The sequence below is a fragment of the Oncorhynchus mykiss genome, chromosome 11 (assembly GCF_013265735.2).
Source record: "Oncorhynchus mykiss isolate Arlee chromosome 11, USDA_OmykA_1.1, whole genome shotgun sequence".
NCBI lineage: Eukaryota > Metazoa > Chordata > Actinopteri > Salmoniformes > Salmonidae > Oncorhynchus > Oncorhynchus mykiss.
In genome coordinates this window covers 10,259,911-10,285,790 of record NC_048575.1, presented here as the reverse complement: position 1 = coordinate 10,285,790, position 25,880 = coordinate 10,259,911, and the positions used below count along the sequence as shown (strand labels likewise).

General features: G+C 41.8%; 1 protein-coding gene and 1 long non-coding RNA gene across 3 annotated transcripts; one reads left to right on the top strand and one right to left on the bottom strand.

The window, feature by feature from the left end:
* Nucleotides 1–480: 480 nt before the first annotated feature.
* Nucleotides 481–16,899, top strand: LOC101268971 (elongation of very long chain fatty acids protein 2). Of its 2 annotated transcripts, XM_021620134.2 has the most exons (9): nt 481–701; nt 1,424–1,486; nt 5,537–5,600; nt 6,544–6,731; nt 12,622–12,699; nt 13,672–13,843; nt 15,405–15,529; nt 15,744–15,878; nt 16,097–16,896. In XM_021620134.2, exons 4-9 carry the CDS (start codon nt 6,570–6,572, stop codon nt 16,193–16,195), a joined length of 771 nt encoding a protein of 256 aa, XP_021475809.1. In that variant the 5' UTR covers nt 481–701; nt 1,424–1,486; nt 5,537–5,600; nt 6,544–6,569; the 3' UTR covers nt 16,196–16,896. The 2 variants fall into 2 exon arrangements, with proteins under 2 accessions (XP_021475809.1, XP_021475808.1); XM_021620133.2 differs by lacking the exon at nt 1,424–1,486 and having other exon boundaries at nt 578–701; nt 16,097–16,899.
* Nucleotides 16,372–18,527, bottom strand: LOC118937312. Its single transcript, XR_005034554.1, has 3 exons — nt 18,480–18,527; nt 18,266–18,330; nt 16,372–17,596 (listed from the first exon to the last, which is right to left on the bottom strand). It is a non-coding gene; the product is annotated as an uncharacterized LOC118937312 (long non-coding RNA).
* Nucleotides 18,528–25,880: the final 7,353 nt, after the last annotated feature.

Sequence of the window (25,880 nt, the reverse complement as noted above, 5' to 3'; positions counted from 1 at the left end):
GGCCTTTAGAGACCTGTTTCAGTTCCTTTATGTGTGTGTCTCTCTCTCTCTCTCTCTCTGTGTGTGTGTGTGTGTGTGTGTGTGTATGGAATAGTTGCGTTAGAAGGGAGATACATCCGTTTAAGCCATATCCCATTGCAGATAATGAGCGCTGTAGGTTTACCCTGTAAAGCGTCCTGCCTTGATCGGGTCAATAATGTTGCCTTTTCCCTACCCGCAGCCTATGTTCATGTCGTCCAGTGGTTCTCTCAGTCTCACGCGTGATTACCCGATTTAGTAGCATCATCATCTAAACAGACAATGCCGGCCCACCCATCCCATCCATCCAGTCATGTTCAACCCCGGCAGCGTCCATGGTATGGTTCGATTGCCTCACCACCGCTGCTAGAAGCGCGCCCACGCTGGCGTGCGCCATGATTGGCCGCAGTCCCTGTCGGTCATTTTAGCATCCCCCTACCGCCCCTCTGCCCTGCACGTCTGTGGTGGCATCACAGAGCACAGACCGGCATATATGACATACCATAATTCGTGGGGTTTGTGGATGCATGCCAGAGCGAGCTAAAAGCAGATTCTGAGATACCCTGGACAGTGCACATATAGCCCACCTCTCTCTCTCCAGGGTAGCGTGCCTCACAATCTCAACGCTATTTGACCTTCGCGGTACAAATTACAGGGCTTTCTACATCCAGCAAAAAGAGATGGTAAGCACACTACACATATCGCCTATACTGTCGGCATTTTGTATGGGCGTCAACTGATGTTTGACACAGGTGACAACACGATCGAAGGGAGATAGACTACCTCTTGGGGAAATAACTCTGATTCGTGTGATTGTCTGAATTTTCAATGAATTATTGGAAGTCTTGTGTCAGACTTGAATTAGAGGCACTATCAGTGTTTTTATACTTGGGAAAGTTAAGTAACAGCAAGGAATGTGCAACTGATGATGGTCAGGCGATGGGAAAGTGCAAATTGCAAACTCAATAGTTAGCTACATAATTATTATGCCGGAATTGATTTTGTTCACTGCAGAAGGCTAAACATAGAAATATATATTATCCTATATTGTATCATGTTATTGCATGGTGCAGAGATCATATGCATTTTAATAATACATGTATTACTATGTGCAGTGTGCACACTATGATAAAACCTAGAGCTGCGCTATTAACCCGGTTATTTTTCGTTTTAAACATCTAATTGAGCAATGTAGGTTCAATTATTTGAATCTCATTTCTTTCTTTTTTTTCTGTGCACTCATTGCACAGTTTCTCTAGATCAAGCAAGAACTTTGCGATGTTGTAGGGAGTTGTAGTTTCTAACAGGCCAATATTCTACATAGTTTATTGCAGAAAACGTGGTAATTAACTACAATGATCATAATCCATTGTGTGCCTACTTATCTGGTCTGTGTTTCTTTTAGCCTGCTACATAAAAGAAACAAGAATGAGCCATCAAGAGGGATAGAGAGCAGTTGCATCGCAAGGTATCTCTACCTGAAAATACCTGATCTAAGTGATTGATAGTTGGTATTCAGCAGTCATAAAAGTATGCCTTATTTACTTTGAAGAACTACTAAAATAGTGATTTTGTCAGACAGCATAGGCAGCAGTTGTATAGAGATGAGGTGATGACTTGGAATTAAATAATTTAGTCATCAAATAAAACAAATGTAATATCAACAACAAGTGAAATATTTTAGTAAAGTAATGTGTATAAATGATGGTTAATAAGTGATAAGCAGTAATGGGCAGTCACTACCATCATGGGACTTTTATTCATTGTTTTATTCTGTGTTGTTACAGCTTTCAACCCACATAATGCGTAGTGCATTTATTAAAAAAAATTTATAATCGAAACCGAAATCGAAACTGTCATTATTTTTAAAATAATCGAACCGAAACCGAACCGACCTTAAAAAGCACTAATCGCTCAGCACCATTTAATACCTACAGTATTCAACCCTTTATTTTTTCAACGTCTATAGAGACGTTGTCTTTTTTCACTTCGTCAATACCTCGCAATGTCTGGCTTGTTGGTCCCTTTTAGTAGAGTGCTTGGGTCAGCAAGAACCAATTATGTTCTTTAAAGAGGAAATCTACAGTTGAAACAATAACAAAACAAGCTCCCCGCTACTGTTTCAGTAAAAAGCTGAGGGACGGGGCTGGAGAAATGTAACCTGTTAACAAACCCTGTTCAAACACAACAATACTTCCAAATCCATCTCAATGATTTATTGAACTTTGATAGTTAACAAGAGTCAGAGTTGCTTGAAAGATGCTGTCAGCCAGGAGCTGAGAAATCAGGAATTACAAAGCTGCTCTGGGCTATTAAGATGCACATAAACCCCACACAAAAATTCTTCCTTTTCCTCCAATCCCAGTTAATCCTAAACTGGCCCTTCTGGCTTGACCACAAATCCAGGTTTTTACCAATACCCTTGCCCATTTCATTTCTTGATCGTAAATATGAACTAACAAATGGGGCTAACGACAACCTTGTCAATGCCAATAGGGAAAATCTTAGAGGAATACTTTACTTAGTGTAGGGAGGGATACTGTACTTAGTGTAGGGATGGATACTGTACTTAGTGTAGGGAGGGATACTGCACTTAGTGTAGGGAGGGTTACTGCACTTAGTGTAGGGAGGGATACTGTACTTAGTGTAGGGAGGGATACTGTACTTAGTGTAGGGAGGGATACTGTACTTAGTGTAGGGAGGGATACTGTACTTAGTGTAGGGAGGGATACTGTACTTAGTGTAGGGAGGGATACTGTACTTAGTGTAGGGAGGGATACTGTACTTAGTGTAGGGAGGGTTACTGCACTTAGTGTAGGGAGGGATACTGTACCTAGTGTAGGGAGGGATACTGTACTTAGTGTAGGGAGGGATACTGTACTTAGTGTAGGGAGGGATACTGTACTTAGTGTAGGGAAGGATACTGACAATCTGAACCAAAAGCTAGTAGTTATAACTGAGTATCTGTTTGAAGCCAGGTAAAAGAAAGACAAAGAGTAGACTGAAGACAGCCAGGTGACGATGTAAATGATTGGAAAACAACAGAGGATAGGTTTATAACTACACCTACTACACAACAAGCTAGTTCTTTGAGGGCAACATATGCATGGGTACCAAAATGTATGAAAGTTACTTTTCTCACAGTCTTTCGAGACTACTCAGCTGATTTGGTTCTGGATGCTGAGATTACATTTCTCATTGATATATTACAGATGTAGGATCTTAATTTGAGCAAGTTTGATACAACAGGAAAATAATCCTGCAGCAGCAGGAAATGTGAATTATTATGTGGATTATAATTAATGGACATTTTTCATTGGGGAAAATCAAATCTGTAATTTCAAAGAGCAAATTACAAACTACAGAAGCCTTTTTAACCTCAAACACTACAAGTTTGACATTTCCCGCAACAGGGTGATCAAATTAAAATCCTACATCTGTATTTGAATAAAACAGATTTGTTTTTTTCCCCCATAATGCTCAAAAGTCCTTGCGGAACTGTGATATAGCTTATCAACAATATGAAAGATGGTTATCCATAGTAAATAAAAAACAATATTTCCAAGATTTGCATGTGCTCTGGCTGTCATCGCTGGCTCTCTAACTAAGTAGCCAGTCATGTATGTCTCTCTGTTGGCCCATAGACCTAAGGGATAGTTTAAACTCTCAGCTCAGTTTAATGAGATAAGGGACACAAAGTGCCCCTGGACATGTACAGGACAGGAGATGCCAATATGGTGGCACCAAAGAGCTGAGGACAGGTCACAAATTGTATTTGTCTCCTCTGCGTCAGAAACCCAACACCCCATAGCGTATCAGCTTTGGTCTGTGTCGGCCCATCTCCTAAAGAAGGTGGAGGTAGACTGAAATGTCAATATGGCCCCTACCGCTTGTTCCCCCCAGGTTGCCCTTCCGACATTTGTTACTGCAGAACGCGGTGGCCTGGATCAATAAACAGTAAAGCTCTTGGAAATGGGGGACAAATAGAGGAGAGGCATTTCCCCTAGTGACCTTTTCTCCAGTGTCCCAGTGAGAGAGAGAGAGATGGAGAGAGAACGAGAGAGAAAGAGATATAGAGAGAAAGAGAAAGACAGAGAGAGAGAGAGAGATAGAGATAGGGAGCAAAGAGCAACACACCACTCCCTGACATTATGTATAGGATACCGGTTACTGTGACTCAACAAATATTGTGTTGGCTGACCAACATATACAATATAAACATAAGCCACTTCCAACACCTTGCTTACCACCTTGCAGCAAAGGCATTTAGCCAGAGACAATAATATTTGTAAGAAATAGTCAATTTGACATTTAGCAGACACTATTATCCAGAGTGACTTACAGGAGCAAATTAGGGTTAAGTGCCATGCTCAAGCACACATCAACAAATTATTACCCCACTTAGTCTGCTCTGGGATTCAAACCAGCGACCTTTTGGTTACTGGCCCAATGCTCTTAACACGCTTAACCGCAAGGCTACCTGCCACCCAAATTTTGGCAATTGCTTAATAATAGATCGGATTTACAGTATTAAGTGCTTTTCTAAAAGCCAAAGAAGCTTGAAGAACAGGAGACGTCATTGAATCTGATATAGACCACTTCTGAGATGATTTTTGATGCATTAGAGGACCTTGTTTTATTTGTAATTCACTGCATAACTGCATCTAAAATCCAACTGTTTACATGAAAAGTGGCTCTGTAATGTGATAAATGGGCTCTATAATGTGATAAATGGGCTCTATAATGTGATTAAAAGGCTCTATAATGTCATAAATGAGCTCTATAATGTGATTAAAAGGCTCTATAATGTGATTAAAAGGCTCTATAATGTGATAAATGGGCTCTATAATGTGCTAAATGGGCTCTATAATGTGATTAAAAGGCTCTATAATGTGATAAATGAGCTCTATAATGTGATTAAAAGGCTCTATAATGTGATAAATGGGCTCTATAATGTGATAAATTGGCTCTATAGTGTGATAAATGGGCTCTATAATGTGATTAAAAGGCTCTATAATGTGATTAAAAGGCTCTATAATGTGATAAATGGGCTCTATAATGTGATAAATGGGCTCTATAATGTGATTAAAAGGCTCTACAATGTGATAAATGGGCTCTATAATGTGATGTACATTATTTTGTTAAATGGGCTCTATAATGTGATAAATGGGGTATATAATGTGATAAATGGGCTCTATAATGTGATGTACATTATTTTGTTAAATGGGCTCTATAATGTGATAAATGGGCTCTATAATGTGATACATGGGCTCTATAATGTGATTAATGGGCTCTATAATGTGATGTACATTATTTTGTTAAATGGGCTCTATAGTGTGATAAATGGGCTCTATAATGTGATGTACATTATTTTGTTAAATGGGCTCTATAGTGTGATAAATGGGCTCTATAATGTGATGTACATTATTTTGATAAATGCCATACAAATGGACATACGGTGACACACAGACACATTTATTGCAAGTGACTTCTCTTCTCTTTTTTTTTTAACTTTCAGAACCATTTAGAAAGTTTGGACGAGCGGTTAAACGCGCTTTTTTACTTCCTGTTTGAAGACAGAGGTATGTATTTTCCAATTGAAGACTGCGCAATGGTTGTTAAAACTACAAACGTGGTTGTCAAAACTACAAATATGTCTGCTCAGACGACAGAGTAGCATCAACTGATGCGTAACTGACATTACAGAGTCCTTCAAAGCTCACCTCACGCAGGAGAGTAGCGGTCTAGCTACACGTCGGTGTGTGTAATCAGATTGACCCATCTGAATACTACGAGTTCCCACAGCTTTGCCATATCCCCTTGTTAATGAACTCTTAACACATTTTACAGCACTTAGGTTATTACACCTTAATAACACAGGTATATCCCTATCTAATACCTCTGTGATGGAGTAGTAAATAGCCAGTTATGGAGTACACATTTTTTATATAAGCCTACTATGTGAATACCTATACACACATACCTGGTCCAAGGTAAGTTATGATATAATTGTTGCCTTGAGGTCGTGATAGAAAGTCATGTCTTAGGGAATTACTTTTATATGGAGTTTTAGAGAATAAACGTTGGGATTCCTTCCTGTCAAGCACTGTCATAGCCTTCTACGCCATTATAATTTGTCAACTTAGTTATCTTAGTTATCTTTTGGTATTATCAATGATTGATATTACTGATTATTGATGTTATTGATTATTGATATTGTACTATGCTGTTGAGAGAGATTGCAAGTAAGCATTTCATTGCACCGTTTATACCTGCTGTGAACTGTGGACATGACGAATACAATTTGATTTGTATTTAGTACATAAACCATATAGGCTACGACAAGGATTTGTAATCGTATGAAAATCATGAAAAACATACTATATATTTTTTCATATCAGTTCAAGCAGAGTGCAATGTTAGATCTTATTGCTTATGACAGGTTGAACAGTAATGGCTTGAATAATGGAATGGCATGATGATCCCAACACTGATTGTTCACTGTGTTCTCCCCCCTCCACGTAGACTCCAGGGTACGAGGATGGCTCCTGATGGACTCATATCTCCCCACCCTCTCCCTCACCATCCTTTACCTCCTCACAGTATACCTGGGATCAAAATACATGAGGAACAGGCCAGCATACTCACTCAAGGGGGTCTTACAAGTGTACAACTTCTCTGTGACCATGCTCTCCCTGTACATGCTGGTTGAGGTAAGTTGTTCAAAGACAAACCTCAGAGGTCAGAGAGATGTCTGAGTCGGGGATATGAGTGCCTTTATACCCTGGCTCGTGTTCATTAGGCATCAAACGGAAGAAACAGACTGACAGGGAGAGACAACCTTGACTTCTCCAATAAGAATAGTATATTTTCATTTTCTGTTGCAAAACATTTTGAAACGTTTTCCGTTGCGTACCCCAATGAACATAACCCTGGGAAAAGGCATCTGTAAATGGAGTGTCTGTTAGTGACAGTACAGTAGGTGTAAAGAGTGTCTGTTAGTGACAGTACAGTAGGTGTAAAGAGTGTCTGTTAGTGACAGTACAGTAGGTGTAAAGAGTGTCTGTTAGGGACAGTACAGTAGGTGTAAATAGTGTCTGTTAGGGACAGTACAGTAGGTGTAAAGTGTGTCTGTTAGTGACAGTACAGTAGGTGTAAAGAGCATTACTCTGTCAGACAAGTCCGAAGGCATCTGTCTTAGTAACATCCTAGTTTTATACATCTGTATTGGTAACATCCTAGTTTTATACATCTGTCTTAGTAACATCCTAGTTTTATATATCTGTCTGTCTGTCTGTCTGTCTGTCTGTCTGTCTGTCTGTCTGTCTGTCTGTCTGTCTGTCTGTCTGTCTCTCTCTCTCTCTCTCTCTCTCTCTCTCTCTCTGTCTCTCTCTCTGTCTCTCTCTCTGTCTCCCGCTCTGTCTGCCGCTCTGTCTCTGTCTCCCGCTCTCTCTCTGTCTCCCGCTCTCTCTCTGTCTCCCGCTCTGTCTCCCGCTCTCTCTCTGTCTCCCGCTCTCTCTCTGTCTCCCGCTCTCTCTCTGTCTCCCGCTCTTTCTCTGTCTCCCGCTCTCTCTCCGCCTCCCTCACCTCTGTCTCTCTCCCTCTCTCACCTCTGTCTCGCTTCTGTCTCTCTCGCCTCTCTCTCTCTCGCCTCTGTCTCTCTCTCTCCATATACCTATTTATTTCTCTTCCCTCTCCTCCTCCTCTCCTTCTCACCTCCTCTCTCTGTCTTCCTTTTTTCCCTCTCTTCCTCCTTTCTATCTTCCTCTCCTCCTCTCCTCCCCTCCTCTTCCTTTCTCTCTCACTCTCCTCCTCTCCTCTTCTCTCTGTCTCCTTCTCCCACTGTGACCTCTGGGCATGGGCCCGTCTGCTGACTCATATGACATGTTGTGCAGTGGTCCAGATGCCAGATCAGCTTAGATTCTAGGCTAGGTGAGAGGGTGAAGGACCATACAGACAGATTAACCTCACTGGAAACCCTTCAAGGCAGGCTACCACTCTCGCACAACACAGATTGACTATTTATATAGCTAGATGATACTGTTATGATTATTAGTAGGAATGTGAATCATGAAGATCTCTACAGTGTAAGCCATGTCTAATGTCTATATGATAGGCAATGTGTGAAATACAGCTTGAGGTGTAGTTTGTAGGTTGTGTTGTTAGTTCCAAAGTGGCACTGAGGTCTAAGACACTGCATCTCAGTGCTAGAAGTGTCACTACAGACCATGGTTCGATTCCAGGCTGTATCACAATTGAGTCCCATAGGGCGGCGCACAATTGGCCCAGCGTCATCCAGGTTTGGCCGGGGTAGGCTGTCATTGTAAATAAGAATTTGTTCTTGCCTAGTTAAATAAAAAAGTTCCTGGCCCCGGGATCCTTTCTATGGTTGGACTGAAGAGGAGTCTCTACTGCATTATGTGTTTCTAACATATCCTCCGTCTTAAACTGTTGGTGTGCACCACCTTTCATTTGACTTAACTTCTTACGGCTAATTTGATTTGACAACAGCCAGTGAAAGTGCAGGGCGCCAAATTCAAACAACAGAAATCTCATAATTAAAATTCCTCAAACATACAAGTATTTTACACCATTTTAAAGATAAACTTGTTGTTAATCCCACAACAGCGTCCGATTTCAAAAAGGAAGAAAGCAGACCATGCGATTATGTTAGGTCAGCGCCTAGACACAAAAAACACAGCCATTTTTCCAGCCAAAGAGAGATAAAATTAATCACTAACCTTTGATGATCTTCATCAGATGGCACTCATAGGACTTCATGTTACACAATACATGTATGTTTTGTTCGATAAAGTTCATATTTATATCCAAAAATCTCAGTTTACATTGGCGCGTTACGTTCAGTACTTTTAGATTAACTAACTTCTTAGTAATGACTCGGGACGTCGGGTTTGATACGAAAGCTTATTTTAGTAAGAATACTTGTTTACGTTACATTTAACAACAATTGTTTTGGTACAGAGCAATGCAGGTAAGATGCTGTTGGAAAGTCAGCCACAATCACCCGCACCTGCACATAATTGGCGCGTTATCACTCATTCCTCTCGCAAGGCATTCTGGGACTTGCAGTCAAAAAGCGTAATTCAACACAACCCAATACAATTACATATGCAAATAAATCTAAAGAAATATCTTTAGATACAGCTCAACGAATAAACTTAAACATTAACTCTGTAACACATTAAAGTTACAACATCCTCCCCCCCGATGAACAATTGTGTTCATCTAGATCTCTAGGCAGTATATCAACTGAATAGGTCTCCTCAACAATGTCCCTGAAGCAGTACGAACTGAACATGATCTAACTAAGCCATCTCGGCCTGGAAACAGTTCCTCAATCTTTCCTAGTTTCCAGGTTTGTCTGGGTAGGTTATCTTCTCCAATGAGTACAACGTCACCCGCTTTCAGTGGGGTGGGCTGTGGTGTGTCACAGCGGTGTGCTGACTTTAGATCCAGCAAGTAGTCCCTTCGCCAACTGTTCCAGAAACTGGTCACAAGTCTCTGCCTGTACTTCCATCTGCGTGTCATTTCCCCCTTGTTTAACGTTGGGTGCTGAGTGTCAGCTGGAAATGGCTGACGAATCTTTCCCAGAATCCGCCCCACCAGGCTGCTCGCTCTGCGATGAACCTCCAGGTGATGCCCCTTTCTGAGAAGAACGCCAAGAGTTGGGGCTCTTTGATTGCCTTCCACAGCTCTTTCAAGTCCTGATCAGCTCTCTTGAACGTTTTTGCATTGTCTGAGTAGATTACCTTGCATAATCCTCTCCTTGAGATGAATATTTTTAGAGCTAACAAGAATGTCTCTGTTGACTGATCTGAGACCAGTTCCAAATGCACTGCTCTGGTTACAGCACAAGTGAACAGTGCAATGTATGACTTCTTCACAGAACCATTTTCTTTCACATAGAGCGGTCCTGCAAAATCCACACCTGTGACTTCGAATGGTGGGGATTCAGTTATTCTGTCTTTTGGTAAAGGCGCAGTGACCTGCTGTCCGGCCCTTGCCTTGAATCTCTTGCACACTATACATCTTGCCACTGTGCTCTTGACTAGCTGCCTAGCACTCAAGATCCAGTATCGCTCTCTGATTTGTACTAGAGTGTCTCTTGCTCCAGAATGCATCACCTTCTCATGGTGGTACTGTATCAGCATTTCTGAGTATCTGGACTTATTGGGCAGAACCCATGGGTGCTGCTCTCTGAATGTGAAGTTGGACTGTTGCAGTCTTCCTCCTACACTGAGTAGTTTGTGTTCATCCAGGAAAGGTTTCAGTTCTCTGATTTTACAGTCATTGTTTAGGCTTTTTCCTGCCTTCAGTAGTTTGATCTCCTGTCCGAAACTCTGTTGTTGTGTTACCTTAATCCAGTACTTTTCTGCATCGAACAGTTTGTCAGCAGTCAGTTCACCTTGCATCTTTATGGTTGTACGAGCATTGGCTATGAATCTCTTTATCCAGGCGGTGACTCTGAACACTCTTTTCAGTTTGCTGTACCTTTCAAGCTCCAACACAGGTTCAGTGCTGTCTGTGCTGTTTGCTGCGAGTTGTACAGTAGCCTGGCAACTGGACTTGAGTTCTATATTCACCTCATCCGGAACCTTGTTATCATCAGTCTCTTCGGACTGATTGGGTGATGTCAGAATTCTGGGTCCATTCCACCATAGCTCGCTCTGTGTCAAGTTTCTAACAGTTTGTCCTCTTGTAGGGAGGTCAGCTGGATTAGTTTTCCCTTCAATATGTGACCATGACTCTGGATTGGTCAAGGACTGGATCTCCGTCACTCTGTTCGCAACAAACTGTTTCCATTTCTGAGCTGAGCTGCAAATCCAATGCAGCACGATCATCGAGTCTGTCCACATGTTAATCTGTTTTTCTTCCATTTTCAGTGTGGTCATATCCCGGGTTTCGGCACCAACTTTTAGATTAACTAACTTCTTAGTAATGACTCGGGATGTCGGGTTTGATACGAAAGCTTATTTTAGTAAGAATACTTGTTTACGTTACATTTAACAACAATTGTTTTGGTACAGAGCAATGCAGGTAAGATGCTGTTGGAAAGTCAGCCACAGTAATGTTTTGCTTCCAAAACATCCGGTGATTTTGCAGAGAGCCACATCAATTTACAGAAATACTCATCATAAACGTTGATGAAAGATGCAAGTGTTATGCATATAATTAAAGATATACTTCTCCTTAATGCAACCGCTGTGTCAGATTTCAAAAAAGCTTTACGGCAAAAGTACACCATGCAATAATCTGAGTACAGCGCTCAGCCACAAAAACAAGCCATACAGATACCTGCCATGTTGTGGAGTCAACAGAAGTCAGAAATAGCATTATAAATATTCACTTACCTTTGATGATCTTCATCAGAATGCACTCCCAGGAATCCCAGTTCCACAATAAATGTTCGATGAAGTCCATCATTTATGTCCAAATACCTCCTTTTTGTTTGCGCGTTTAGTCAAAATGCACAAGGTCCAGACGAAAAGTCAAAAAAGTTATATTACAGTTCGTAGAAACATGTCAAACGATGTATAGAATCAATCTTTAGGATGTTTTTATCATAAATCTTCAATAATGTTTCAACCGGACAATTCCTTTGTCTTTAGAAATGAAAAGGAATGGAGCTCGTACTCACGGCCGCGCGTGACTAAACTAATGGCTTTCTGCCAGACCCCTGATTCAAACAGCTCTTATTCACTCCCCCTTCACAGTAAAAGCCTGAAACAAAGTTCTGAAGACTGTTGACATCTAGTGGAAGCCTTGGGAAGTGCAATCGGACCAAATATACACTCTCTATTGGATAGGCAATAATTTATTGTTTGCGCGTTTAGTCCAGTAATCTAGGTAGTCTAGCGGTTATGGGTGTTAGGTCAGTTACCAAAAAGTTGCTGGTTCATGTCCCTTAGGCTGACTAGGTGAAAAAAAAATGTCTATTTGCCCTTGAGCAAAGTGTTTAACCCTAATTGTTTAACCCTAAAGTCACTCTGAATAACAGTGTCTGCTAAATGACTAACATGTAAGTGTAGTTGGCCTGAAGGCATATAGGGATGGTTTCACAGCTGGAGCCTAGTCCTAGACTGAAAATTATGCTCAATTGTGAATCTCCATTGAAAGTATTTTTCAATAGAGCTTGGTCTATGTATGAATCCTACACTTGTGCACTACATACATTCACTAAAACGTAGAGAGAGGGAGAGAGGGAGGAAGTATGCTGTCGTCTGAGAATAATGACCTCCAAGCAGTGAGATCTATTTAAAGAGCACTTGAGCACAGTTAGGATGCGGAGAGCAGTCATATATCCCTCTTTGTGGAAGTTTATACAGGGGTGACCGAATACCATTACAACTACTCACTGGGTTAGACTGACACGGCAGAGAAAGGCAGGGAGGGTCGGGCTACTGCCTCAGCTCAGTCAGTCCTGACAGGGATACAGATGTGCGTGTGTGTGGGGAGGGGTATGTTTGTGGAGCAGGGTGGGGTGTGTGTGTGTGTGTTACAGGGAAATGGTGCATGACTGTGTGTATGGTGGGGGGTGGTGAGAGTTATACAGTGACGTTGACCGTGGCGTTTTGGTTGCAGCTTGTCTCGGCAACCTTGTCGGCAGGCTACCGTCTGCAGTGTCAGGGACTCCACGAGGCAGGGGAGGCCGACCTCAGGGTGAGTAACACCGTGTGTGTGTGTGTGAGTGTGTGTGTGTGTGTGTGTGTGTGTGTGCTGACTCCTTCCCACCATCTATCCTTCCTCAGAAACACTTGTGTTGGGCTCTGCTGTCTACTCCATGACTGGCCTCTGAAAACCACTGACATAGAAATGCAGATGTCTGTCTAATGAATAACACAAACCTACTCTTAACATCTTGAAGAAAGGAGTCATGTCGTGTTGACTGTTGTTCCCTTACTAGTTATTAGAAAACGTTACAACCATCTAGTTAAGAAATCCAATGTCTCCTGCACTCAACTATCAAGTGTCTCAACAGATGCTATCATTGCTATGTTTGTTCATATTGGGGGCTCTCGTTAACTGACTTGCCTAGTTAAATAAAGGCTAAATAAATAAGATAAATACAAATACAGTACATACAGTATATGGAGCTTGTATAAATCAGTTATTGGTGACTCAAGTCAAATATGCTGAAGCCCTTGCTGTGTAGCCTCGGACAACCAGCCTGATCTCTGCTGTTACCTCCTACAACTTCGAAGGGAATGGGTTGTATAATATATTTCTGTCAGCTAGTATCCACAAATGGCATCCCCCCATCCCCCATCTCCTGCACCCCCCCCCCCCCCCCCAGTTTGAAAAATATATATATCTGAATGTGATAACGTAAAGCAACATATGCAAGAATAAAATTGTGTAATTAATTAACACAAAGAGTTAATTACAATGTATTACAATTAAATGAATTACAATGAATTACATAACTTAATTACTGTTACATCAGCTGTAAATTAAAGAATAATAATGAATATCCACTGCCACACAAAAATATTGAAATTACATCTTGGTCACATTTTTTTTGTGTTTTTTGTTGAGGGTCATAGTTACAGACACGATCATGAAAGGGAAGTTGATTGAGTACTCGCCATATTACTGCACAGTCCCCTACATGCTCTTCTATAAACTCACCAGGTAGCCAAGGTGCTGTGGTGGTACTACTTCTCCAAGGTGATTGAGTTCCTGGACACCATCTTCTTTGTGCTGCGGAAGAAGAACAGCCAGATCACCTTCCTGCACGTTTATCACCACGCCTCCATGTTCAACATCTGGTGGTGTGTTCTGAACTGGATCCCCTGTGGACAGAGTAGGTTACACCCACTTCCGCCTACATCACTGTTAGAATCAAAGGGACTCGATTGATGTAAGAGTGAATCGGTAGGGGGCTTTGGGCGTGGTATAGGCAGAGACGAAAGAGGGAAGCAAGACATCTCACTCGCTCCTTTTTTCTGGTTCATATACAGTCAATGAACTAAGCAGACCAGACCATAAAGATATATAGAAGACTCATCTTTGTATCTGTGCCATTATAGCTTATGTGACAGTATGGGCAACGCCATTGAGGCTACCTATATTTTAAAGGAGTCCATTTTCTTCTTCACGATTGGCTGATCCCTCCTTATGACCCGGTTGGACTCCAGATAATATGACCTTTTAGCCACTAGAGGTCTCTATCATTCTCTATGGACCAGACCCAGCTGCTAATGTATTGGTGCCTATGGGAGAGCCACCTGCTTAAGTAGACCGGGAAAAAAAAATATCAATGGCAAACGGCCTGAGTGGGACATCTTCATTTATCCACCATCTTTGATATAGGTTGACGTTAGGGTCAGATTGAGATGAGAGCTGAGGTTGATGTTCTTCCTGTGGAAATGTTCTAACACCTATTCTTCAATGTTGAAGCCCAATGGGGATAGTTGTTATTTAGCTGATTATGCCAACGTTCTTCAAGCAGGGCTAAGGCACTGCATCTCAGTGCTAGGGGTGTCACTACAGGCCCTGGTTTGATTCCAGGCTGTATCACATCCGGCCGTGATTGGGAGTCTCATAAGGCAGTGCACAATTGGCCCAGCGTCGTTAGGGTTTGGCCAGGGTAGGCCGTCATTGTAAATAAGAATTTGTTCTTAACTGACTTGCCTAGTTAAATTAAGGTTAAATAAAAATGTATTGGGGCCTCCCGGGTGGCACAGTGGTCTAAGGCTGGTTGCAAATTGCCACCAGAGACTCTGGGTTCGAGCCCAGGCTGCCACAGCCGGCCACGACCGGGAGGTCCATGGGGCGACGCACTATTGGCCTAGCGTCGTCCAGGTTAGGGAGGGATTGGCCGGTAGGTGTACGGTGTTTCCTCCGACACATTGGTGCAGCTGGCTTCCGGCTTGGATGCGCGCTGTGTTAAGAAGCAGTGCGGCTTGGTTGGGTTCTGTTTCGGAGGATGCATGGCTCTCGACCTTCGTCTCTCCCGAGCCCGTACGGGAGTTGTAGCGACAATTGGACACCACGAAATTGGGGAGAAAAAGGGGCTAAAAAAATAAAAATATATAAAAATAAAAATTTAATAAATAAAGGGATCCACCCTCCCCTCATGAGGCCGGCAGCAGTATCATCCCATCCCAGCAGGCCATATATAACTACACCAGGAGCAAACTCGAGTGAGCATGTCCTGTCCTATAATAAAAAATAAATAAAGTAAACTAGCCCAAACAACTTTAACATGTCCCTGATACAAGCAATTTGTAAAATATGTTTCATTATTTTTCTCACTGTAGTTGTGTTGCCTTGGTGACAGACCAAACTGCTGAATTTCAATGTGAAAGGTTTGTCAAGTATGTCAATCAATAATACATTTTTCCCAAATCTTTTTTTCCAAGGTTTCTTTGGGCCGACTCTTAACAGTTTCATCCATGTGTGTATGTACTCCTACTATGGCCTGTCCACAATACCCTCCATGCAGAAATACCTCTGGTGGAAGCGTTACCTGACTCAGGCTCAGTTGGTGAGTACACTGGTTGCAAATTCCTTTCATGAAACGAGCGCTCATATTCAATCAAGCCTGTATGATCTCACTTGAACAGGGAAGGGAACTACTCTTCTAGTCTAAGAGCAATGGCCTACATTAAGCATAGACATGGGACGATAAAAGCCACACATGTTAGAGGAGTTATACGACCCCTGACGGAGGGGTTCCCCCTTTTTGTTCTCTGTCTCAGATCCAGTTTATACTGACCATCACACACACCCTGTCTGCAATCGTCGTCCCTTGTGGTTTCCCCGTTGGATGCCTGCTCTTCCAGTTCTCCTACATGGCCACCCTCGTCATCCTTTTTGTCAACTTCTACGTCCAGGTACAGTAGCGCCTTGGGGTAACCTTCCCATGAACACTGGATTCAAACTGTGCTCTGTATAATAGGACACGGTAAAAAAAAAATTGTCTTTCTAAAAATTATTGGAAAAGTCCACAAATACGACAATGTTCTTTGTTACGCTAGGGATTCATTTAAAGGCATGTCTGAATGTTTATGTTGGTTTTTCAATGGTCGAAAGTTGACTGATTTTATCCCAGACCTACAGAAAAAGACGGCCAGAAGAATCCATCAAGTCCAGTCGCCCAAATGGCCACTCTGTCTCCACCAATGGCACCAGCTTCAAGAAGAGAAAGTAGTATTTGGACCTGGTTGTCAAGACAACGACCTACTTCAACAACCACCAGAATCTATACATGTCGTGACACTACTGCTAAAATGCTCCAAAACAGGGATAAGTTTCAGTATGCATGTTGCGTTTTTGTATAGAATACTTTGTACTTAATTTTTGTATTAAATTCTTTATTTGGTTTCCTTGGAGCTTGACAACGTATGTGTAACACACTGTACGTACAGGAGTGATGCGCTCATTTCCTTTGCACTTTCAATTGCTGAAATGCAAGTGTGAAAACTCCATCCATTCCTGACCACGCAGTAATCTATGCAATTCATAGTTTATATTCTCATAGTGTAAAAACCTGAATACAATCAGCAATTTCCACAATACTTTGACATAATTTACTTTGCTGTTGCTTTATTGAATATAGCCCATGTGTACAGTGTGTACAAAAAATATCAGTCCAGAGCATTCACTGAAATCATTGTTAAACTAAAGATGCCTTCGAAACACTGCAGATCCTTATACCTGATGTATCACAATGTATTTGAATGTCTTCATTTACGGGTACAAAATGTGCTGGTAAACCTGACTGGGTGACTGGATCTTTAGAAAAAGCAATATTGAACAGGCTTTCCTGACGACTTTGGTAGACTTTATACATTGAGAAATGCAACCACTGATCAATATCTTTGAATGGCTATCTGCAAACAGACAAAATAAAAGTACTTCAAAAAAATAAATAAGCATGGTCTGTCTTGCTCTATGGCGACGAACCACGTCCCTGAAATTCATCAGCCATGATCTTTTAGCTATTGGTGTGTTAGCTATTAGCTATGGATGTGGTAGCTGTTAGCTATGGATGTGTTAGCTATTAGCTATGGATGTGTTAGCTATTAGCTATGGATGTGTTAGCTATTAGCTATGGATGTGTTAGCTATTAGCTATGGATGTGGTAGCTATTAGCTATAGATGTGTTAACTATTAGCTATTATTGTGTGTATTTTGAAGAATGCCAGAAAAAAAGATGAGCAAGATTGCTTGTGTGAGAACTGTGATCACGGTCTATGATCCATTATGTGAGAACTGTGATCACGGTCTATGATCCATTATGTGAGAACTGTGATCACGGTCTATGATCCATTATGTGAGAACTGTGATCACGGTCTATGATCCATTATGTGAGAACTGTGATCACGGTCTATGATCCATTATGTGAGAACTGTGATCACGGTCTATGATCCATTATGTGAGAACTGTGATCACGGTCTATGATCCATTATGTGAGAACTGTGATCACGGTCTATGATCCATTATGCGTATCTGTATGACGTCACCGTCAGGATCCAAGGTGGTGAGTGTTTCAACAGGAAGTGGAGGGTCGTGTCCTCTCTTTCCTTTGTCACCAACTCATTGGCGGTTCCTGTGGAGAGGAAGAGAGGGCAGGTAATCTTAAAAAGAGATAGTTTACTTACTTTTATTTTGGACTTACCGATGATGTGGTTGTCGTTTCATAAAAAATATTTTAAAATGAGTTCATTGGTTGATTATGAAGCCACATCCAGAATCTCCTAACAAGAAAAAAAATCCCTTTATTCCAACTTGATCCCATATATTGTTACCTGCATACTGCCAGACCTAGAAATCCGAACAGCCATATTTACACTGACGTCACTCGGGTTGGAAAAATCATGTGGATTATGAAGTGTCGCTGCTGGCTCAGATCTTGGTTCTGTGTGGTCCGTAGCTCCTAAGGGGGGAGACTAAGTACATCCCCGAAGCCCACTAACACAGTACCTCTCTGTGACCATGGTTCACACCACAACCCTACCAGGAACACTGGATGCCCTGCTTCACCCTGGATATATTTACAGATATATTATATTTGTATATTATATTTGAACTTTCTCTTCAAATCCCTCGTTTTCACGAACCGACTCACAAAATAAAGATAACGTTTCGGTCTTAATACAACAGAAAATCTAATTTTCCATTTTAAAAAGAAGACGGGAACGAGATCCAAGGGCAGGCTGGACTGTTTATTCCACAGTGACCTACTATGTGGAATACAGTGTGTGGGTCAGAGGGGTACCAGTGGTCCTGCAACCTGATCCCTCTGTGCCGAGCTGCTCTCTGGGCTCTCCTAGTGACTCGAACCTGGAAGGAGATAGATGTGGAGAAGGAGAGGATGACTTTACATCAGACATGGCTATTATAATCATTATTACATACAGTACATGTGATCTGCCATGTGCATTATCCATAGAGGTTAGGTCAGGCCAGTTGGCTGTTCAGTATTTACTTACCTCTGCTGCTTTCTGTCACAGAACGACTTCACCAACTGACACTCGCTCTGCCAAAAGTCCAGAAAAATGAAAGGAGTTTTTGCCAAAGCAATGTTAAGAATCAGATGTTACAGAATTGATTTCATAGCAAGGTAGCGAGGCAAGGTATAATATCACAAATAGAGGTACAGTTGAAGTCAGAAGTTTACATACACTTAGGTTGGAGTCATTTAAACTCATTTTTCAACCACTCCACAAATTTCTTGTTAACAAACTATAGTTTTGGCAAGTTGGTTAGGACATGTACTTTGTGCACGACACAAGTAATTTTTCCAACAATTGTTTACAGACATATTATTTCACTTATAATTCACTGGATCACAATTCCAGTGGGTCAGAAGTTTACATGCACTAAGTTGACTGTGCCTTTAAACAGCTTGGAAAATTACAGAAAGTTATGTCATGGCTTTAGAAGCTTCTGATAGATTAATTGACATAATTTGAGTCAATTGGAGGTGTACCTGTGGATGTATTTCAAGGCCTACCTTCAAACTCAGTGCCTCGTTGCTTGACATCATTGGAAAATCAAAAGAAATCAGCCAAGACCTCAGAAAACAAATTGTCCACAATTCTGGTTCATCCTTGGGAGGAATTTCCAAACACCTAAAGGTACAATGTTCATCTGTACAAACAATAGTATGCAAGTATAAACACCATGGGACCACGCAGCCATCATACAGCTCAGGAAGGAGACGCATTCTGTCTCCTAGAGATGAACGTACTTGGTGTGAAAAGTGCAAATCAATCCCAGAACAACAGCAAAAGGACCTTGTGAAGATGCTGGAGGAAACAGGTACAAAAGTATCTATATCCACAGTAAAACGAGTCCTATATGGGCATAACCTGAAAGGCCACTCAGCAAGGAAGAAGCCACTGCTCCAAAACCGCCATAAAAAAGCCAGACTACAGTTTGCAACTGCACATGGGGACAAAGATCGTACTTTTTGGAGAAATGTCCTCTGGTCTGATGAAACAAAAACAAACTGTTTGGCCATAATGACCATCGTTATGTTTGGAGGAAAAAGGGGGAGGCTTGCAAGCCGAAGAACACCATCCCAACCGTGAAGCACGGAGGTGGCAGCATCATGTTGTGGGGGTGCTTTGCTGCAGGAGGGACTGGTGCACGTCACAAAATAGATGGCATCATGAGGCAGGCAAATTATGTGGATATGTTGAAGCAACATCAAGACATCAGTCCTGAAGTTAAAGCTTGGTCGCAAATGGATCTTCCAAACGAACAACGACCCCAAGCATACTTCCAAAGTTGTGGCAAAATGGCTTAAGGACAATAAAGTCAAGGTATTGGAGTGGTCATCACAAAGCCCTGATCTCAATCCTATAGAAAATGTGTAGGCAGAACTGAAAAAGCGTAGGTGAGCAAGGAGCACTACAAACTATCCTCAGTTACACCAGCTCTGTCAGGAAGAATGGGCCAAAATTATCCCCACGTATTGTGGGAAGCTTATGGAAGGCTACCCAAAAGGTTTGACCCAAATTAAACAATTTAAAGGCAAGTTTCAAGAATTTTGAAAGTTTCTTCAAGTGCAGTCACAAAAACCATCAAGCACTATGATGAAACTGGATCTCATGACCGCCACAGGAAAGGAAGACCCAGAGTTACCTCTGCTGCAGAGGATAAGTTCATTAGAGTTACCAGCCTCAGAAATTGCAGGCTAAATAAATGTTTCACAGAGTTCAAGTAACAGACGCATCTCAACATCAACTGTTCAGAGGAGACTGCATGAATCAGGCCTTCATGTTCGAATTGCTGCAAAGACCACTTCTAAAGGAACTTGCTTGGGCCAAGAAACACGAGCAATGGACATTAGACCGGTGGAAATCGGTCCTTTTGTCTAAGGAGTCCAAATTTGAGATTTTTGGTTCCAACCGTCATCTTTGTGAGAGGCAGAGTAGGTGAACGGATGATCTCCATATGTTTGGTTATTTTATATATTTATATATTTATATACTCTGCCAACCCGGATGTTCTAGCTGTGTCTGAATCCTGGCTTAGGAAGACCACCAAAAATTCAGAAATTTTAATTCCAAACTACAACATTTTCAGACAAGATAGAACTGCCAAAGGGGGCGGTGTTGCGATCTACTGCAAAGATAGCCTGCAGAGTTCTGTCCTACTATCCAGGTCTGTTCCCAAACAATTTGAACTTCTACTTTTAAAAATCCACCTCTCTAAAAACAAGTCTCTCACTGTTGCCGCCTGCTATAGACCACCCTCTGCCCCCAGCTGTGCTCTGGACACCATATGTGAACTGATTGCCCCCCATCTATCTTCAGAGCTCGTGCTGCTAGGCGACCTAAACTGGAACATGCTTAACACCCCAGCCATCCTACAATCTAAACTTGATGCCCTCAATCTCACACAAATTATCAATGAACCTACCAGGTACCTCCCCAAAGCCTTAAACACGGGCACCCTCATAGATATCATCCTAACCAACTTGCCCTCTAAATACACCTATGCTGTCTTCAACCAAGATCTCAGCGATCCCTGCATCATTGCCTGCATCCGTAATGGGTCAGCGGTCAAACAACCTCCACACGTCACTGTAAAACGCTCCCTGAAACACTTCAGCGAGCAGGCCTTTCTAATCGACCTGGCCGGGGTATCCTGGAAGGATATTGATCTCATCCCGTCAGTAGAGGATGCCTGGATATTTTTTTTAAATGCCTTCCTAACCATCTTAAATAAACATGCCCCATTCAAGAAATTTAGAACCAGGAACAGATATAGCCCTTGGTTCTCCCCAGACCTGACTGCCCTTAACCAACACAAAAACATCCTATGGCGTTCTGCATTAGCATCGAACAGCCCCCGTGATATGCAGCTGTTCAGGGAAGCTAGAAACCATTATACACAGGCAGTTAGAAAAGCCAAGGCTAGCTTTTTCAAGCAGAAATTTGCTTCCTGCAACACTAACTCAAAAAAGTTCTGGGACACTGTAAAGTCCATGGAGAATAAGAACACCTCCTCCCAGCTGCCCACTGCACTGAAGATAGGAAACACTGTCACCACTGATAAATCCACCATAATTGAGAATTTCAATAAGCATTTTTCTACAGCTGGCCATGCTTTCCACCTGGCTACTCCTACCCCGGTCAACAGCACTGCACCCCCCACAGCAACTCGCCCAAGCCTTCCCCATTTCTCCTTCTCCCAAATCCGTTCAGCTGATGTTCTGAAAGAGCTGCAAAATCTGGACCCCTACAAATCAGCCGGGCTAGACAATCTGGACCCTTTCTTTCTAAAATTATCTGCCGAAATTGTTGCCACCCCTATTACTAGCCTGTTCAACCTCTCTTTCGTGTCGTCTGAGATTCCCAAAGATTGGAAAGCAGCTGCGGTCATCCCCCTCTTCAAAGGGGGGGACACTCTTGACCCAAACTGCTACAGACCTATATCTATCCTACCATGCCTTTCTAAGGTCTTCGAAAGCCAAGTCAACAAACAGATTGCCGATCATTTCGAATCTCACCATACCTTCTCTGCTATGCAATCTGGTTTCAGAGCTGGTCATGGGTGCACCTCAGCCACGCTCAAGGTCCTAAACGATATCTTAACCGCCATCGATAAGAAACATTACTGTGCAGCCGTATTCATTGATCTGGCCAAGGATTTCGACTCTGTCAATCACCACATCCTCATCGGCAGACTCGACAGCCTTGGTTTCTCAAATGATTGCCTCGCCTGGTTCACCAATTACTTCTCTGATAGAGTTCAGTGTGTCAAATCGGAGGGTCTGCTGTCCGGACCTCTGGCAGTCTCTATGGGGGTGCCACAGGGTTCAATTCTTGGACCGACTCTCTTCTCTGTATACATCAATGAGGTCGCTCTTGCTGCTGGTGAGTCTCTGATCCACCTCTACGCAGACGACACCATTCTGTATACTTCTGGCCCTTCTTTGGACACTGTGTTAACAACCCTCCAGGCAAGCTTCAATGCCATACAACTCTCCTTCCGTGGCCTCCAATTGCTCTTAAATACAAGTAAAACTAAATGCATGCTCTTCAACCGATCTCTATCTGCACCTGCCCGCCTGTCCAACATCACTACTCCGGACGGCTCTGACTTAGAATACGTGGACAACTACAAATACTTAGGTGTCTGGTTAGACTGTAAACTCTCCTTCCAGACCCATATCAAACATCTCCAATCCAAAGTTAAATCTAGAATTGGCTTCCTATTTCGCAACAAAACATCCTTCACTCATGCTGCCAAACATGTAAAACTGACCATCCTACCAATCCTCGACTTTGGCGATGTCATTTACAAAATAGCCTCCAATACCCTACTCAACAAATTGGATGCAGTCTATCACAGTGCAATCCGTTTTGTCACCAAAGCCCCATATACTACCCATCATTGCGACCTGTACGCTCTCGTTGGCTGGCCCTCGCTTCATACTCGTCGCCAAACCCACTGGCTCCATGTCATCTACAAGACCCTGTTAGGTAAAGTCCCCCCTTATCTCAGCTCGCTGGTCACCATAGCATCTCCCACCTGTAGCACACGCTCCAGCAAGTATATCTCTCTAGTCACCCCCAAAACCAATTCTTTCTTTGGCCGCCTCTCCTTCCAGTTCTCTGCTGCCAATGACTGGAATGAACTACAAAAATCTCTGAAACTGGAAACACTTATCTCCCTCACTAGCTTTAAGCACCAACTGTCAGAGCAGCTCACAGATTACTGCACCTGTACATAGCCCACCTATAATTTACCCCAAACAACTACCTCTTTCCCTACTGTATTTAATTAATTTATTTATTTTGCTCCTTTGCACCCCATTATTTTTATTTCTATTTGCACATTCTTCCATTGCAAATCTACCATTCCAGTGTTTTACTTGCTATATTGTATTCAATTTGCCACCAGGGCCTTTTTTTGCCTTTACCTCCCTTCTCACCTCATTTGCTCACATCGTATATTGTTTATACTGTATTATTGACTGTATGTTTGTTTTACTCCATGTGTAACTCTGTGTCGTTGTATGTGTCTAACTGCTTTGCTTTATCTTGGCCAGGTCGCAATTGTAAATGAGAACTTGTTCTCAACTTGCCTACCTGGTTAAATAAAGGTGAAATAAAAAATAAAGAAAAAATTATATATTTGCACAAATTTCTAAAATGCTGTTTTTGCTTCGTCATTATGAGGTATTGTGTGTAGATTGATGAGTGAAAAAATTATTCAATCTGTTTTAGAAGGCTGTAAAGTAACAACTTGCAGAAAAAAATCAAGGGGTCTGAATACTTTCCGAATGCACTGTACATATTGCTCCTCTTATGTGCATTTAACGTGTCTATTTTCAAGGATAAAGCTAAAAACAATATAACAATATGGAAAGAAATTTAACAAATCCTTCAAGAACCGATATCACTCCCTAAAACCACAACCCTATGGAACAATCCTTGGATATCTTTTCAGAATTCACTGATAAATTGGCCCACATGGAAAACCTCAGGCATAGAAACCGTAAAAACATGTATTTATTTTTTTTATTAAAACAAAAAACTTTATTTAACTTGGCAAGTAAGTTAAGAACAAATTCTTCTTTACAATGACGGCCTACCCCGGCCAAACCCGGACAACGCTGGGCCAATGGGACTCCCAATCACGGCCGGATGTGATACATCCTGGATGTAAATGACTTGTTAATAGACAATACAATTATTTCCATGACAGAATTAAGAAGCAATTTTCAACTGACCAATGCAGACATCAATCTGAAATCTTTTGGACATCAAAGCAATATTGAGGGGATCCTATTTGAGTCAGAAAATGATACTCATATGATAGATAAGATATACAAAACCTTCAAGATAGCCTATCCAACTAAGTCTCATTGAAAAAAATATAAACTATTGGAACTAAGACCTAAAAATAACTGATATTGGCAAAAGATGGAGTTTTGGAACATAACTAACAAAATGACAGTTAACTAAAATGTATGCTTGATCCAGTACAAACCAATATACAGAATTCATTATACAAGTGACACAATTCACAAATTCTACAACCCTACGGCCAAGTCATGTCTTACGTGTAAAACAATCAATGAATCAATCATTTATGCCTTCTGTGAGGGATGAAGTCCAAAAGTTATGGGCGGAGTTAGAAAGTTGTCTTTCAGAAGCTTTGAAATGCAAGTTACCTTTTAATCCATCTATCTGCATATTTAAAGGCACGGTACATGAAGGTGAGGTGAGATACCTTATGGGTTGGACCATTATTTTCTCGTAAAAAAAAAATAGAAAAAAACTTTGACTTTACTGGAAATCAATTGATCCTCCATCGTTAAGACAGTGGATGAATCAAAGGGATTATTATTTCAAAAAAATTAGGGCTACCGATTTGAAGCCTGTGGTATAAAGTATTACAAACCCTATAAATATGCAAAGGATAAAACATTTTTTTTAATGTTTTTTAATTATGAGACCAAACAAGATGAGTTTGGCTACTGAGGGAACATGTAGGTTTGAGCAAGTATGATGTCATCAATGTTTGTTGAAATTCATGTACTTCTTAGTTGGGTGTTTTTCTCGTCATTCATCTTTTGAGTTGAAGCCAACGTCATGTCTAGATTCTCAGATTCCATACCGTAGCATTAAATCTATGGCATACACATTTTGACACTCACTGCCCAACAGGCTAACGGCATAGTTATGAGCCCCAGTTGACCATTTCAAAATGGCCTGGTAGTCAGTCTGTGGTAAGGGCAGTCAGTCTGTGGTAAGGGCGCCCTCTACTGTTCATAACTATGGAGACTGTTTGGTAGCCTAGGTGCAATAGGGCTATGGCTGCGACTAGCCATAGAGTTCTAAACCTAAAGTGTAAGAGAGACGTGTGTTATCGCAACGACAGAGGCCTCGTTTGCGCTGCTGGGAGAGGACTGGGAGAACTGTATAAGAGAGTGATGAGGGGCGGACTACAGCAGAGTGTCTACTAGATGGGGTACAGCAGGGTGTCTACTAGACAGGTACAGCAGGGTGTCTACTAGACGGGGTACAGTGGGGTGTGGTCTATACCAATGTAGTTCAGAGCACTCAGACACAATCAATGGGTGTAAGGGGAGGAGGGACAGGACAGGCCATGCTCACTCGAGTTTGCTCCTGGTTTTGGGCTTCTTCCTGGTGTAGTTACAGTAGGGCAAAAAAGTATTTAGTCAGCCACCAATTGTGCAAGTTCTCCACTTAAAAAGATGAGAGAGGCCTGTCATTTTCATCATAGGTACACTTCAACTATGACAGACAAAATGAGAAAAAAAAAAATCCAGAAAATCACATTGTAGGATTTTTTATGAATTTATTTGGAAATTATGGTGGAAAATAAGTATTTGGTCACCTACA